This window comes from Etheostoma spectabile, chromosome 21, assembly GCF_008692095.1.
Source record: "Etheostoma spectabile isolate EspeVRDwgs_2016 chromosome 21, UIUC_Espe_1.0, whole genome shotgun sequence".
Lineage (NCBI taxonomy): Eukaryota > Metazoa > Chordata > Actinopteri > Perciformes > Percidae > Etheostoma > Etheostoma spectabile.
This window is the reverse complement of record NC_045753.1, coordinates 12,660,479-12,671,823: the sequence shown is the minus strand read 5'-3', so window position 1 is coordinate 12,671,823 and position 11,345 is coordinate 12,660,479. Positions and strand designations below refer to the sequence as shown.

Here is an 11,345-nt window from a genome sequence, read left to right as displayed (position 1 = left end):
TGCTATACAAGCAAATGTGTGTCTAAATATTGCATCATTTGGCCTTCCATAGAGTCTAAAGGTCTTTTTGTCCCCTCTGGCCTTCCATACAAGAGGGGTGCCTTTATATCCCATATATGGGCATGCACTTCCTGAAAAATAGACAGGACAGACACAGAGCGAGAGATTAGAGATTAGACGAACGCTTCAGCGGCAGAAATGAGCCAAAACGCGATGAATTATGGACATAAAGTGGATCAATCTTGGATATAACAGTGTGGATTTAAAGCCCAAAGAGGCTGAAGTTCCAGGCTGGATAGAAAATCCCCTGTAGAGGCTAGAAAGACCCGGAAAACGTCAGGATTTAAACGCAACCGGGGGTGAGTCAATGGCTCAAATGGTTCAAAAGTTATTAAACTAGGAATCAGAGGTGCTTTTTTACTCGTGGGCGAGTGTCTCGGGCTCAGAGAGTTGGAGGTTCTAATGTTTGATTTGTGTTTGACTTGATTTTGACTTTGCTTAATGATTTTTTTCAACAAACTATATATACTACGACTATTTTCAAAAAACTGAAGTAACTTTTTTTTTTTATACCTCTTAATGACATACTATACCGTATATAGTGCATACTATATACTATGACTTTTTATGACATACCCTACTGAGACTTTTTATGAATGCTTTCCACATATACTGTACCATGACTTTTTTTAACATACTATACTATGACAGCATGCTACACTATAACCTTTTCACGACTTTTTTTGAACATACCATACTAATACTTTTTTTGACATACTATGACTTTTCCGACAAACGATACTATGACGTACTATAGCTTGACTTTTTACAACATGTTATACAATCACTTTTTATGACATACTATTCTATGACTTTTTTGACATATAGTATGACTTTTTATGAACTTTGTCAACATACTATACTATGACTTTTTTCGACATACTATACTATGACTTTTCAACTTTTTCGACATACTGTACTATGCCTTTTTTATAAACGTTTCTTCAACATACTATAACGTTTTTTGACATACTATGGTAAACCTTTTTATTACTTTTTTCCAACGTGCTTTACAATGACCTTTTCTTTTTCATTACTTTTTTTGACATACTATACTATGACTTTTTATGACAAACTATACTATGACTTTTTATGACATACTATACTATGACTTTTTTCGACATTCTATAGTTTGACATTTTTCGACATTCTATAACCTTTTCATGACATTTCGACATACTATACTATGACTTTTTTTTGACATACTATACTATGATTTTTTTTCCGACATACTACACTATGACTTTTTTATGGGAAGGAGACGTAACTTCATTTATTTAGCACATTTCGGCAACAAGGCAATTCAAAGAGCTTTTCATACAATATTAAGTCTTTTAAAGAGAATAGACAAAACAAACAAGCTAAAATAATGAAATTACAAACCAATAGACAGTAGACACTAATAGACAGCAGAACAAGAACAACGAGGCTAAAACGTGGCATGCTGTGACTTTTTTCGACATACTATACTATGACTTTTTTTTAGCCTTTTTATGACATGCTATGCTGTGATCTTTTCATGACTTTTTTTTAACATACTGTGACTTTTTATGAATGCTTTCCACCACTACATGACTTTTTTTGATATACTATACCATGACTTTTTTGACTTTTTATGACATACTATACTATGACCTTTTCATGACTTTTTTTGACTTACTATACTATGACTTTTTTATAACTTTTTATGGCATACTATTCTATGACTTTTTTATAATTTTTTATGGCATACTATTCTATGACTTTTTTATAATTTTTTATGACATACTATTCTATGACCTTTTCGTGACTTACTGTTATGCGAGCGGAAGGAGGACCCAAACGCAGAGTAGTAGGTTGGAAGGCAAAAGAGGGTTTATTGGACAAAAAACAAGGCAGGAACTGAGTCCAATAAAACATCAAAACACAGGGAGCCAGGGAAGAACAAAAAACCGAAGCACAAGGGCTGGCGCACTCACAGGGGAACACAAACAGGCAAAAACCTCACGGGGAGAATCACTGGAGCTGGTACAGAGATGAGGTGGTTTGTTTTTAACGTTTTTTGACATACTATGGTAAACTTTTTTATTACTTTTTCCGATGTGCTTTACAATGACCTTTTCTTTTTCATTACTTTTTCACTTTTCTCTATTACTTTTTTTGACATATTATAATATGACTTTTTTTCGGCATACTATACTATGACTTTTTTCAACATATTGAGTTTTTTCAACTTACCGTAGTTTGACCTTTTTTGACATACTATGACCTTTTCATGACTTTTTTTCAACATACTATACCTTATGACTTTTTTATGGTAAGGAGAGGTAACTTCATTTATTTAGCACATTTCAGCAACAAGGCAATTCAAAGAGCTTTTCATACAATATTAACAGTCTGTAAAGAGAATAGACAAAACAAACAAGCTAAAATAATGAAATTACAAACCAATAGACATTAGACACTAATAGACAGCAGAACAAGAACAACGAGGCTCAACAGTGACGTTTTTCGACATGCTATATATACTATGAAATATTTGTGACTTTTTTTCAACATACTGACTTTTTATGAATGCTTTACGTATATTGAACTATGACTTTTTTAACATACTATGACCTTTTCAAGACTTTTTTTCAACGTACTATACTATGACATTTATTGACATACAATACTATTACAGTTTGCTATGCAACAGTATTGCTATGACTATTTTACTACTTTTTTCTTTCCCAACATACTATTCTGACGTTTTTATGACCTTTTCAACTTACTATACTATGACTTCTTTGTGACCTTTTCATTTTTTTTCGACATCCACGTCCTCCACGCTGTCCAGTACCAACCTGATCACCTACCCAGCCTTCTTTAACGGCTTGTTGAGACTGCTGATCTCTAAGCCTTAATGCCACCACTCAAGCAAACCACCACGAAACACGAACAGCACTGGCTTCTACAGAATGACTGAAGTTTTCTCTTTCTCTGCCCCTGGGACATAAAATGGGCGGAAAATGAAATATAAATTACATGTCATGTCATGTCATGTAATGTTTCCTTAGCAGTACTTCCTTTTCTAAATACCTTTAAATGTTTTCTATGAACTGCCTGATGAAAAAATGTTGCTGTTATATATATATATATATATATATAAGTATTTAAAGAAAATAAAAAAGACAAAGTATGTCAAAAAAAGTCATAAAAAGTTCATAGTATACTATGTTGAAAAAGGAAATAGTATGTCGTAAGTCGAAGTATAGTATGTTGCTAAAAAAAAAAGTCATAAAAAGTCATAGTAAAATATGTTGAAAAAATCACAGTATAGTATGCCGAAGTCATAGTATGGTATGTCAATAAAAAGTCATAAAAAACATAGTATAGTATGTTAAAAAAAGTCATAGGAAAATTCGTCGTATAGTATGTCAAAAGAAATCAAAAAGGTCAGTGTATGGTACATGAAAAAAGGTCATAGTAAATTACATCGAACAAAGTCACAAAAAGTCAGAATATGTCGAAAAAAAAGATCATAAAAAAGTCTTAGTATAGTATGTCGAAAAAGTCATAAAACATTTGTGATAATTTGTATACTGAAAAAAATCATAGTACAGTATGTCAAAAAAATGTCAAAGAAAAATCATAGTATAGTATGTCCAAAAGTCTTAGTGAAGTATGTCGAAAAAAGTCACAAAATGGTCATATTATACAGTATGTAAAAAAAAAAAAGTCATAGTATAATATATCAAAAAGGTTTCAAAAATGTCCTAATATAGTATGTCAAAAAAACTTTTTTTCCTGCATCGGGTACTTTTTACTTCAAATTTTTAGGTAAATTCAGCTCATAATACAATCTGATTTTAGTACAGTTTGGAATGCAGGATTTTTTTCTTGTGGTATTATTACTTTTCCTTAATAGTTCTGAAGATCGGTTCCACCACCGGTCTAAAACAATACAATTAAATGCACAGTATTTTGGTACCTGTGGCTGCTGTTGTTGGACATCAGGAGGAACTTCAGAGACCACAGCCCCCAGAAGGATCTCAGTCAGCTTCTTTCCACTCAAATCCAACAGCCGGGTGCAGTGAGGGGACACTGGGAGGGACCCGGAACAGACCACGAGACCAGCAGTCCACCAGGTCAGAGGATTCGTAGAACAGGCAGAGTCTGGGACACAGCTGGAGGCCCAACACCGTGTTTAGAAGAGGGAGCAGAGACGGCACACCGGGCAGCCATGGACAGACATCTTTGGTTTAGACCAGAGTCTGATCACTCCCGCTGAAAGGCACAGATACCTCCGTCCTACCAAAAAATAACCTGATATTGATGTGATTTCACAAAATTCTCTATGAGCAGATATTGACTATTCCTGATTAGAGAGGGATCATGGGTTTAATCAGATAATCACAAACTGTATCTGGGGAGCGAACCTGGTCTCTTTTGGACCCTTTCCTAAAATAAGGATATACTGTACATCTACTTCTCTATTTGGATACATGAATCAGATTTTTAATTTTTTAACGGAGGGTTGTGTATTTCCGCATCACATTACATACAGAAAGATTATATGGAGTTCTCATAACTAAATAGAGTTGGTGTGGAAATCAATCAATCAAGGCTTTACCACTCACAATAAAAAAAGGTTTTCTTGCAGCAATGTGGATCATTGGGCAAAAAAAATAAAAATAATCCGTTTTGATATAATTCTATTAACATAAATAGTTGAGTAATTTTTGTAGAAAAACTCTGGAAACAGCTTCTCAAATGTGAATATTTTCATGTTTTCTTTGACCTCTATGAAAATATAAATATTTTGGGGTTTGTGCAGTCTGTCGTACAAAACTAGAAAATGTCTAAACCAATTAAGAAAATCTAAAGAGATAAATTGACACCAATAATACCTGCAGGCCGACTATAATCCAGAGTTATCAGTGGACAATCAAACCACACCAGCCTACCTAAAATCAAGCTGTAACTCCACCCAAAACCATAGAAATCACTGCTTTCAGGAAGTATTCAAACCCAGCCGCAACAGCAGTTTTCAGTTAACTACACATTTCAATAAAGTTCACGCTGCAAATTTACTCTCAACTGCTCTGTGTCGCCAAGAGGACAGCAGTAAATGTCATCACGTTTCTTTAGGGACAACGGAGGCTTAAGACATTTCAATAATTCATTTCCAACAGGGATGGCTTCAGTTCCCTGTAATTACACGGCTGCATCACAGTCAGGATACCGAACGATCCGTGGAAAGGAACCTCAGCAATGTTCATGAAAACCTCTTCTACTGAAAAATGTGGAGAATGTGGCAGCAGGTGGTCACCCGGAGGCAAACCACGAATATGTCAACAACAAAGTTAGTATTTCACCCCTTCAATATGCCCCACAGTTGATCACTTTCGAAATATGTTAATCAAATCGTTCTTCATGAGTCCTTCAAAAATTTGTTGAAAATTACAGTATTACAGTCAGAATTTTCGTTACTTTTATTTTAGAAAATGTCCTTTAAAGTGTGGCATTTCAAGTCACATTTTGTTTAAAATACAGAAAATACAGACAGTAGAACATGGATACAGCAAAAAAGGAAACAATGACAGAAAATAAAGCTAACAAGCCTTTCTGACTGCTCTAGTTTTCTTTTTGAAATGGAAATGAAGGCAAAGGAAGGAGGGCAGAAAAAGAAAAGGATTCTGGGTTAGGGAGGGAGGAGGAGGATTAGGGGCAGAATGAGACAAGTTAGTTAAGGAAACTATGGTTGCTTTATGGTTCATGTTTAAATTATTCTTTATAAAGTCTAATTTAAGATTTAATCTTTCCTCTCTCTTTTTTGTCTTTTTCATTTAATGGTATTTTGATCTTCTGGATCCAGGGTCCTCAGCGCTCCTCCTTGTGGTCTCAGACTGAGGACAAGGAATGCCGACTTCGTCTGGCAGTGGGAACAAACCCACCCGCGACGCCATCCCTGGCTGACCCACACTGCCAACTCAAGAAGATAAAGTGGAGTCCTTCTGTGTTTGCTGTGCTTGTGAACGTTGCATGGACTTCTGACTTTCCACGTCTCTAAAATGTTTCTCAACCTGCAAGAATAAAACCACAATTTAAAAAAAAAAAAAAAACGGGCATCAATTCTGTGAAAAGTCAACCCGAAAACGTACGTCTCATGCTGTCACTGTAGACTGTACAATGTACACAGAGCACCGCAGTGAAGCAGGCTGTGCAGAGTCACAAATCTTGTCTCAAAATAAGGAAAGACGCTATATACAAAGTAATGCAGGTACCTGCTGGGATACTGCAGAAAACTGAATACATACCCAGACTTGTCTTTAAATCATAATACCACACAGTGGGCATTAATGGAACTTCCTATGGTGTCAGTATGTTCCAACCCAAGTTTCTGTCAGATTGTAAACAGCATCTGAACCCCTCCCCCTACAGCTTTCCAAAGTGAGAATGGGTGTGTATCAACTTCAGCATCGACAGGTCGGACGTGTAATCTCCACCAGCTGATAGTCAAACATCCGCATTTGTTTACGTTTTCACAGGGACTACACAATGCCTTTTCTATTAAGCCACCACAAGTCATGGCAAAGATATATTTATAATCTATGTTGTTTATGATGCTGTAACTTTAGTGTGGCAGTGTTGTATAGTTTTGCTGGTTGACAACCAAAAAGGTAGAGAGTATAGATTTGCCTGATTCAACCCAAACTGCAGTGTTACCAGCAAACTGTAAGAAATGAGCTGAAGGTGCCGCTGGGACACAGAAACCCATTTTCGTGTATGTTTAAGTGCCAACGTGGCCTCAAAGAGTCGTCCACATTTTGTTTTACAAAAGTATGTGAAACAGTAGCTGTGACATCCGCAGAGCTAAAACAATTAGTCCATTATTTCAGTATTTAATCATCAGAAAATTAATTGGACACTATGTTGATTCATTTTCCAAAATAAAAATGCCAAACATTTGCTGGTTCTGGGATCCCAAATATAATAAATTTAATTTATTTATAGCACTTTTCATGAACTCAGACACTTTGAGGATTTGCTGCTTTTCTTTATCATATACAACATTAAAACAAATATCTTTGGATTTTGGACTTAATTGTACAAAAAAAAGCAATTAAAAAAGAGTCACTTTGGGCTCTGAGAAATTGTGATGGGCATTTCATAGAGGATTAATCAAGCGAAAGAAAATAATCTGCAAACTAATCCATAATAAAAAAGGATCATTAGTTACAGCCCTGAAGTCATGTATTGTTGGTAAAATGTTGTATAAATATAAAAGCATACTTACTATTTTGCGTACATGACTTAAAGCGCTTCCCTCTTTGCCTTTGCAGTTCTCAACCTGGTAAGGTGGCGAGATTACAACGTCGTCCATCACAATAATGTTCTTCTCCTGCCATTTACAGTCTTTGATGCTGCAAAGAAAAGTACAAATCATTTTATCTGCGGCTGAAAATGTGTTTAAGAAGCAAACAATGCAACATGACAGGAACTTATTTTCATACAGGTTTTCCTTGCGTAATCTCTCTTTTTGAAATGGTGAGGTAAAAGTAAGTCAGACACAAATCTGCCTCAAAATAAGCAGTTTGTTCTGTCAAATATTGGGGAAAGTAAAGACTTCTCCCCATCCCCCATACAATACAGTGTTTCCTCGAAGTTGATTTTGCCGTGGCGGCCCACCGTGGCAAAGTTTCTGTCTCCACGGTATCAGAAATAGGGCTGTACAAAAGCAGCAGTATCAGCGGGGATTGTGAGTGCATGTCGGAGAACGGCACGGACACGCGCCACTCGGAGGAAAAGGGAGAGAAAGAAAAAAAGAGACTGCTGCTGTGCGGAGGATAAGTAGCCAGTTGAGATTGCATGTGTGCATCCTTGAGAGCTGTAAGTCTTATTACTTATGTGGTCAGTTTATTTAAGCCTGTTATTGTATTAGTCTATAGTTCTTGCAAATTTTTTGTTGTTTGTATTCTTCACCTGCTACCTAAATTGCGATTGTTGAACGCCCTTGCGGCACTGGGAAGGGGGGGGGGGTAGATGTGTGTTGTTCAGACAGACCTGCACCCACTGTAAAAAAACAACAACTGTAATACATTTAATAAAACATGAGTACTTTGACTTTTTAATTCAGCAGCATGTTTCTGTTGAGTTGTTGGTTTTGTTTTAAAAGAAATGTCCACAAATCTTGAATTATTTCTGTTTAGACTTTGTTGTAGTCTTGGGTTGACATGACACTGCTAGCTGAGCTAGAGGTCCACACAAGTCCACTTGGTTCCTCCCACGTGGACAAGACCCGGCTCTGAACCCAAGTCTAGCCAGTGTTCATATTACTGACAGTCTAATGGGGTGGGGTCCCCCCCCCCGTTCGCTGCAGTAACGTTAGGCAGGGAGAGGTGCAAGGTTACAGTAAGTTAGTAACTAGGCTGTTCAAGACTATTTTATTCACATCGGATGAACACTAATTAAATTAGGCCACAAGAAGTAATTAATAAATTAGACATGACAAAAAGTTTGCTATGTTAGTGTAATATAATGTAAATGTTACCTAGCTTGTTTTATAGTTTGTTGGATAGAAATGCACCCACTACAACTAACAGTAACATGGCAATAAGCCTAACGTTATGAGTACGATATTAGGGTTAATATGGAAGGTCTACATGTTGTGTTTTTTGATGTTAAGTGGAAGATCAGTAGGTTTGCTGCAGTTAAATATATACAGTATCCTCTGTCCCAGACGAAACCTAATATTGATGTGGACAACGCAAGATCATTTTATAAATATGACCACGTGGTGAACCAATTAACCTAAATGACGTTAAAGATTTGTGTTATTGCCCAAATAAAATGACAGAAGAAAAAAAAACGGACATAAGATCCTTTTCAGTACACCAAAACGCCAAGTAAGTACAGTACGTCCTCATATCAAGATAATTTGGTAATATCTTTATAAGAATGGGTGCTTATGGAAATACTAACGTCACAGGCAAAGGAGACAGAAAGAACCAAGGAACAGGGAGACCAGGGACAGTCAGGTGTAGAGTCTCAGGTAAGGAACAGGGAGCACCAGATACAGTCAGGTGTAGAGTCCCGGGAAAGCAAGTCGGCAAAATGAGCATGCCAAGTGGTTGTGGCGCGACTCAGGTAAGAACGGGAACCAACCAGGGACAGTCAGGTGTAAATCTCATGTAAGGAACAGGGAGCCCAGGGCACGTCAGGTGTAGAGTCCTCAGTCAAGGAACAACGAGACCCAGGGACAGTCGGTGTAGAGTCCAGGTAAGGACAGGGAGACCAGACCAGGACAGTCAGGTGTAGAATCTCAGTAAGGAACAGGAGACCAGGGCCAGTCAGGTGTAAGTCTCAGTCAAGGAACAACAGACCAGGGACAGTCAGGTGTAGAGTCTCAGGTAAGGAACAGGGAGACCAGGGACAGTCAGGTGTAGAGTCTCAGGTAAGGAACAGGGAGACCAGGGACAGTCAGGTGTAGAGTCTCAGGTAAGGAACAGGGAGACCAGGGACAGTCAGGTGTAGAGTCTCAGGTGAGTGTGTTGAGCTTAGTTCATATTTTTGGGAGGTGGGTGGCTGTCAGGTTTAGCAGATTAGTTTTACCAGTGGCTCATTAATTTACAATTTACTAATTTATATAATTTAACAAGTGTACAAAAGCATTGCATTTCTTTTATATGGGGTCACTTTTTCAAAATAAGTCATGTTTCAAGCTATTTTTTGGCTTGATTGTAAACAACTTAATAAATGAATGGGTGTGAAAGGATAATATTTTTGGTCAATTTAGTCAGCTTCATTAAATCAAAAGAAACACTGAAAAGAAGGATAATGGTACAGTCTCCATGCTACACTAATGATAGTATTAAGGCTTTCCTCTGTGTACACATGTCCTCTAAGTAAAGTTGTGCCTATATTATTTGTGTCCCCTTCAAAAATGTTGTTTATTGTCCGTTCAGCTTATTGTTGTTCAGCCCTAATCAGCTATCCACTCACAAATGTCTGAACAAGTTCTGATGCTTTTTGATCTTCACTGTAGAACATAGAGCAGGGTTGACCCTGCTGACCTGATCAGCGACTGAACAGTAGGAAGTTCTTACGTTTTGTGAATAGTCTGGAATAGCTGTTGGCCCTCCACAGAAACCCCAGCACTGATTGCATAGGCTTGGGACAGCTTGTCCTCCTTTTCTGTCCGTGCTCGATTGGCAAGCTGTGAAGAGTCAAACAGAACAAAACACATTCTTAACTTTGATCATTATTTGATTTGACAGCTTTGAACTAAGAAAAGCTTTTTATTTTTAATTGCAATAGGAACAGGACAACTTTAACTTTTGTGTGTTTTGGTTAATGGCTCAAGGAAACCTTGCACACAACCTTTTGTTCCTCAGGAGAGACTAGATGACATTTTCTAAATCTAATTTGCATACATAACTGCCACAACAAAGTGATCTCTCCCATTGGCTCAACAATAATTACTTTTAACAATTTACCCACAAATCATTCTCATGTAGAATCAGTGTCGGGCTTAGCCAGGCTTTAATGGAGAAGAACACCCTGAATAGGCCACTGTCCACCAGTTAATCACAGGGCGTGATTTACACGCAAGCATTTATTTGAGCATGAGCATTATCCATATTTAAGGTTTTTTTATTGTTCCATTTCAGTGGCTGGATCCTCAGTCTACATTTCTCGACCAAATAGGTCATCACAAGCTGACAAAGCAGTAAACGGCATATACTTTACATGCCTCATTATACCTGAATCCATTGTAGCAGGTACTATTTATTTTTCTTTTCTTAATCGAGCGTTCACTGGCCCTCGAGAACTCATGAAGTCAGGATATATTAAGTGACTGCATCATATTCACCAGGTGGAGGATCACAATGGAAATAAACCTTGTCTGCTTAAGTGTGTAAATCCTCAACAATTTGTATATGTATGTATTACGTATACTTTGATTGTCAAACCAATTCATATTTACCAGATACAGTACTTCCAACTTAACTAGACCACTTAACAGCCTGATGATGGAAATCCAAATTATCTGGCTGTGAAATTAATTCATCACACACATTGTCAATGGAGGCACACACCAACACATGTAAAAAGGAGAAAAAGACTAACCTTGCTAACATTCAGTGATGCTAGTGGGGGTGGAGTCTCAGTGCGGTCATTAATTATGTCCACATCAGAAACATAGGCTAAGTTGATCAGGATGACGTCGTTGAGGTTTGGCTTACCGCTGGAGGAAGCACATTCTTTGAAAAAACTTAAGTCAAGGCACACAACTTCTTCAAAATGACCATTTTAAATCT

At 37.2% G+C, this 11,345-nt stretch overlaps 1 protein-coding gene and 1 long non-coding RNA gene across 3 annotated transcripts in view; one reads left to right on the top strand and one right to left on the bottom strand.

The window, feature by feature from the left end:
- Positions 1–5,492: 5,492 nt before the first annotated feature.
- The window catches only part of lsm12b (LSM12 homolog b), an 8,533-nt gene continuing 2,680 nt past the window's right edge, over positions 5,493–11,345 (bottom strand). Inside the window, exons 2-6 of one of the 2 annotated variants that reach the window (XM_032502307.1) lie at positions 11,155–11,288; positions 10,131–10,240; positions 7,322–7,448; positions 7,163–7,232; positions 5,493–6,107 (exon numbers count right to left, since the gene is read on the bottom strand). In XM_032502307.1, the coding sequence (XP_032358198.1) occupies positions 7,203–7,232; positions 7,322–7,448; positions 10,131–10,240; positions 11,155–11,288 (401 nt within the window). In that variant the 3' untranslated portion in view covers positions 5,493–6,107; positions 7,163–7,202. The remainder of the gene's footprint in view (positions 6,108–7,162; positions 7,233–7,321; positions 7,449–10,130; positions 10,241–11,154; positions 11,289–11,345) is intronic. The other variant, XM_032502306.1, reaches the window with a different exon arrangement.
- Positions 9,353–9,597, top strand: LOC116671230 (uncharacterized). The gene is made up of 3 exons (XR_004327229.1): positions 9,353–9,384; positions 9,427–9,434; positions 9,534–9,597. It is a non-coding gene; the product is annotated as an uncharacterized LOC116671230 (long non-coding RNA).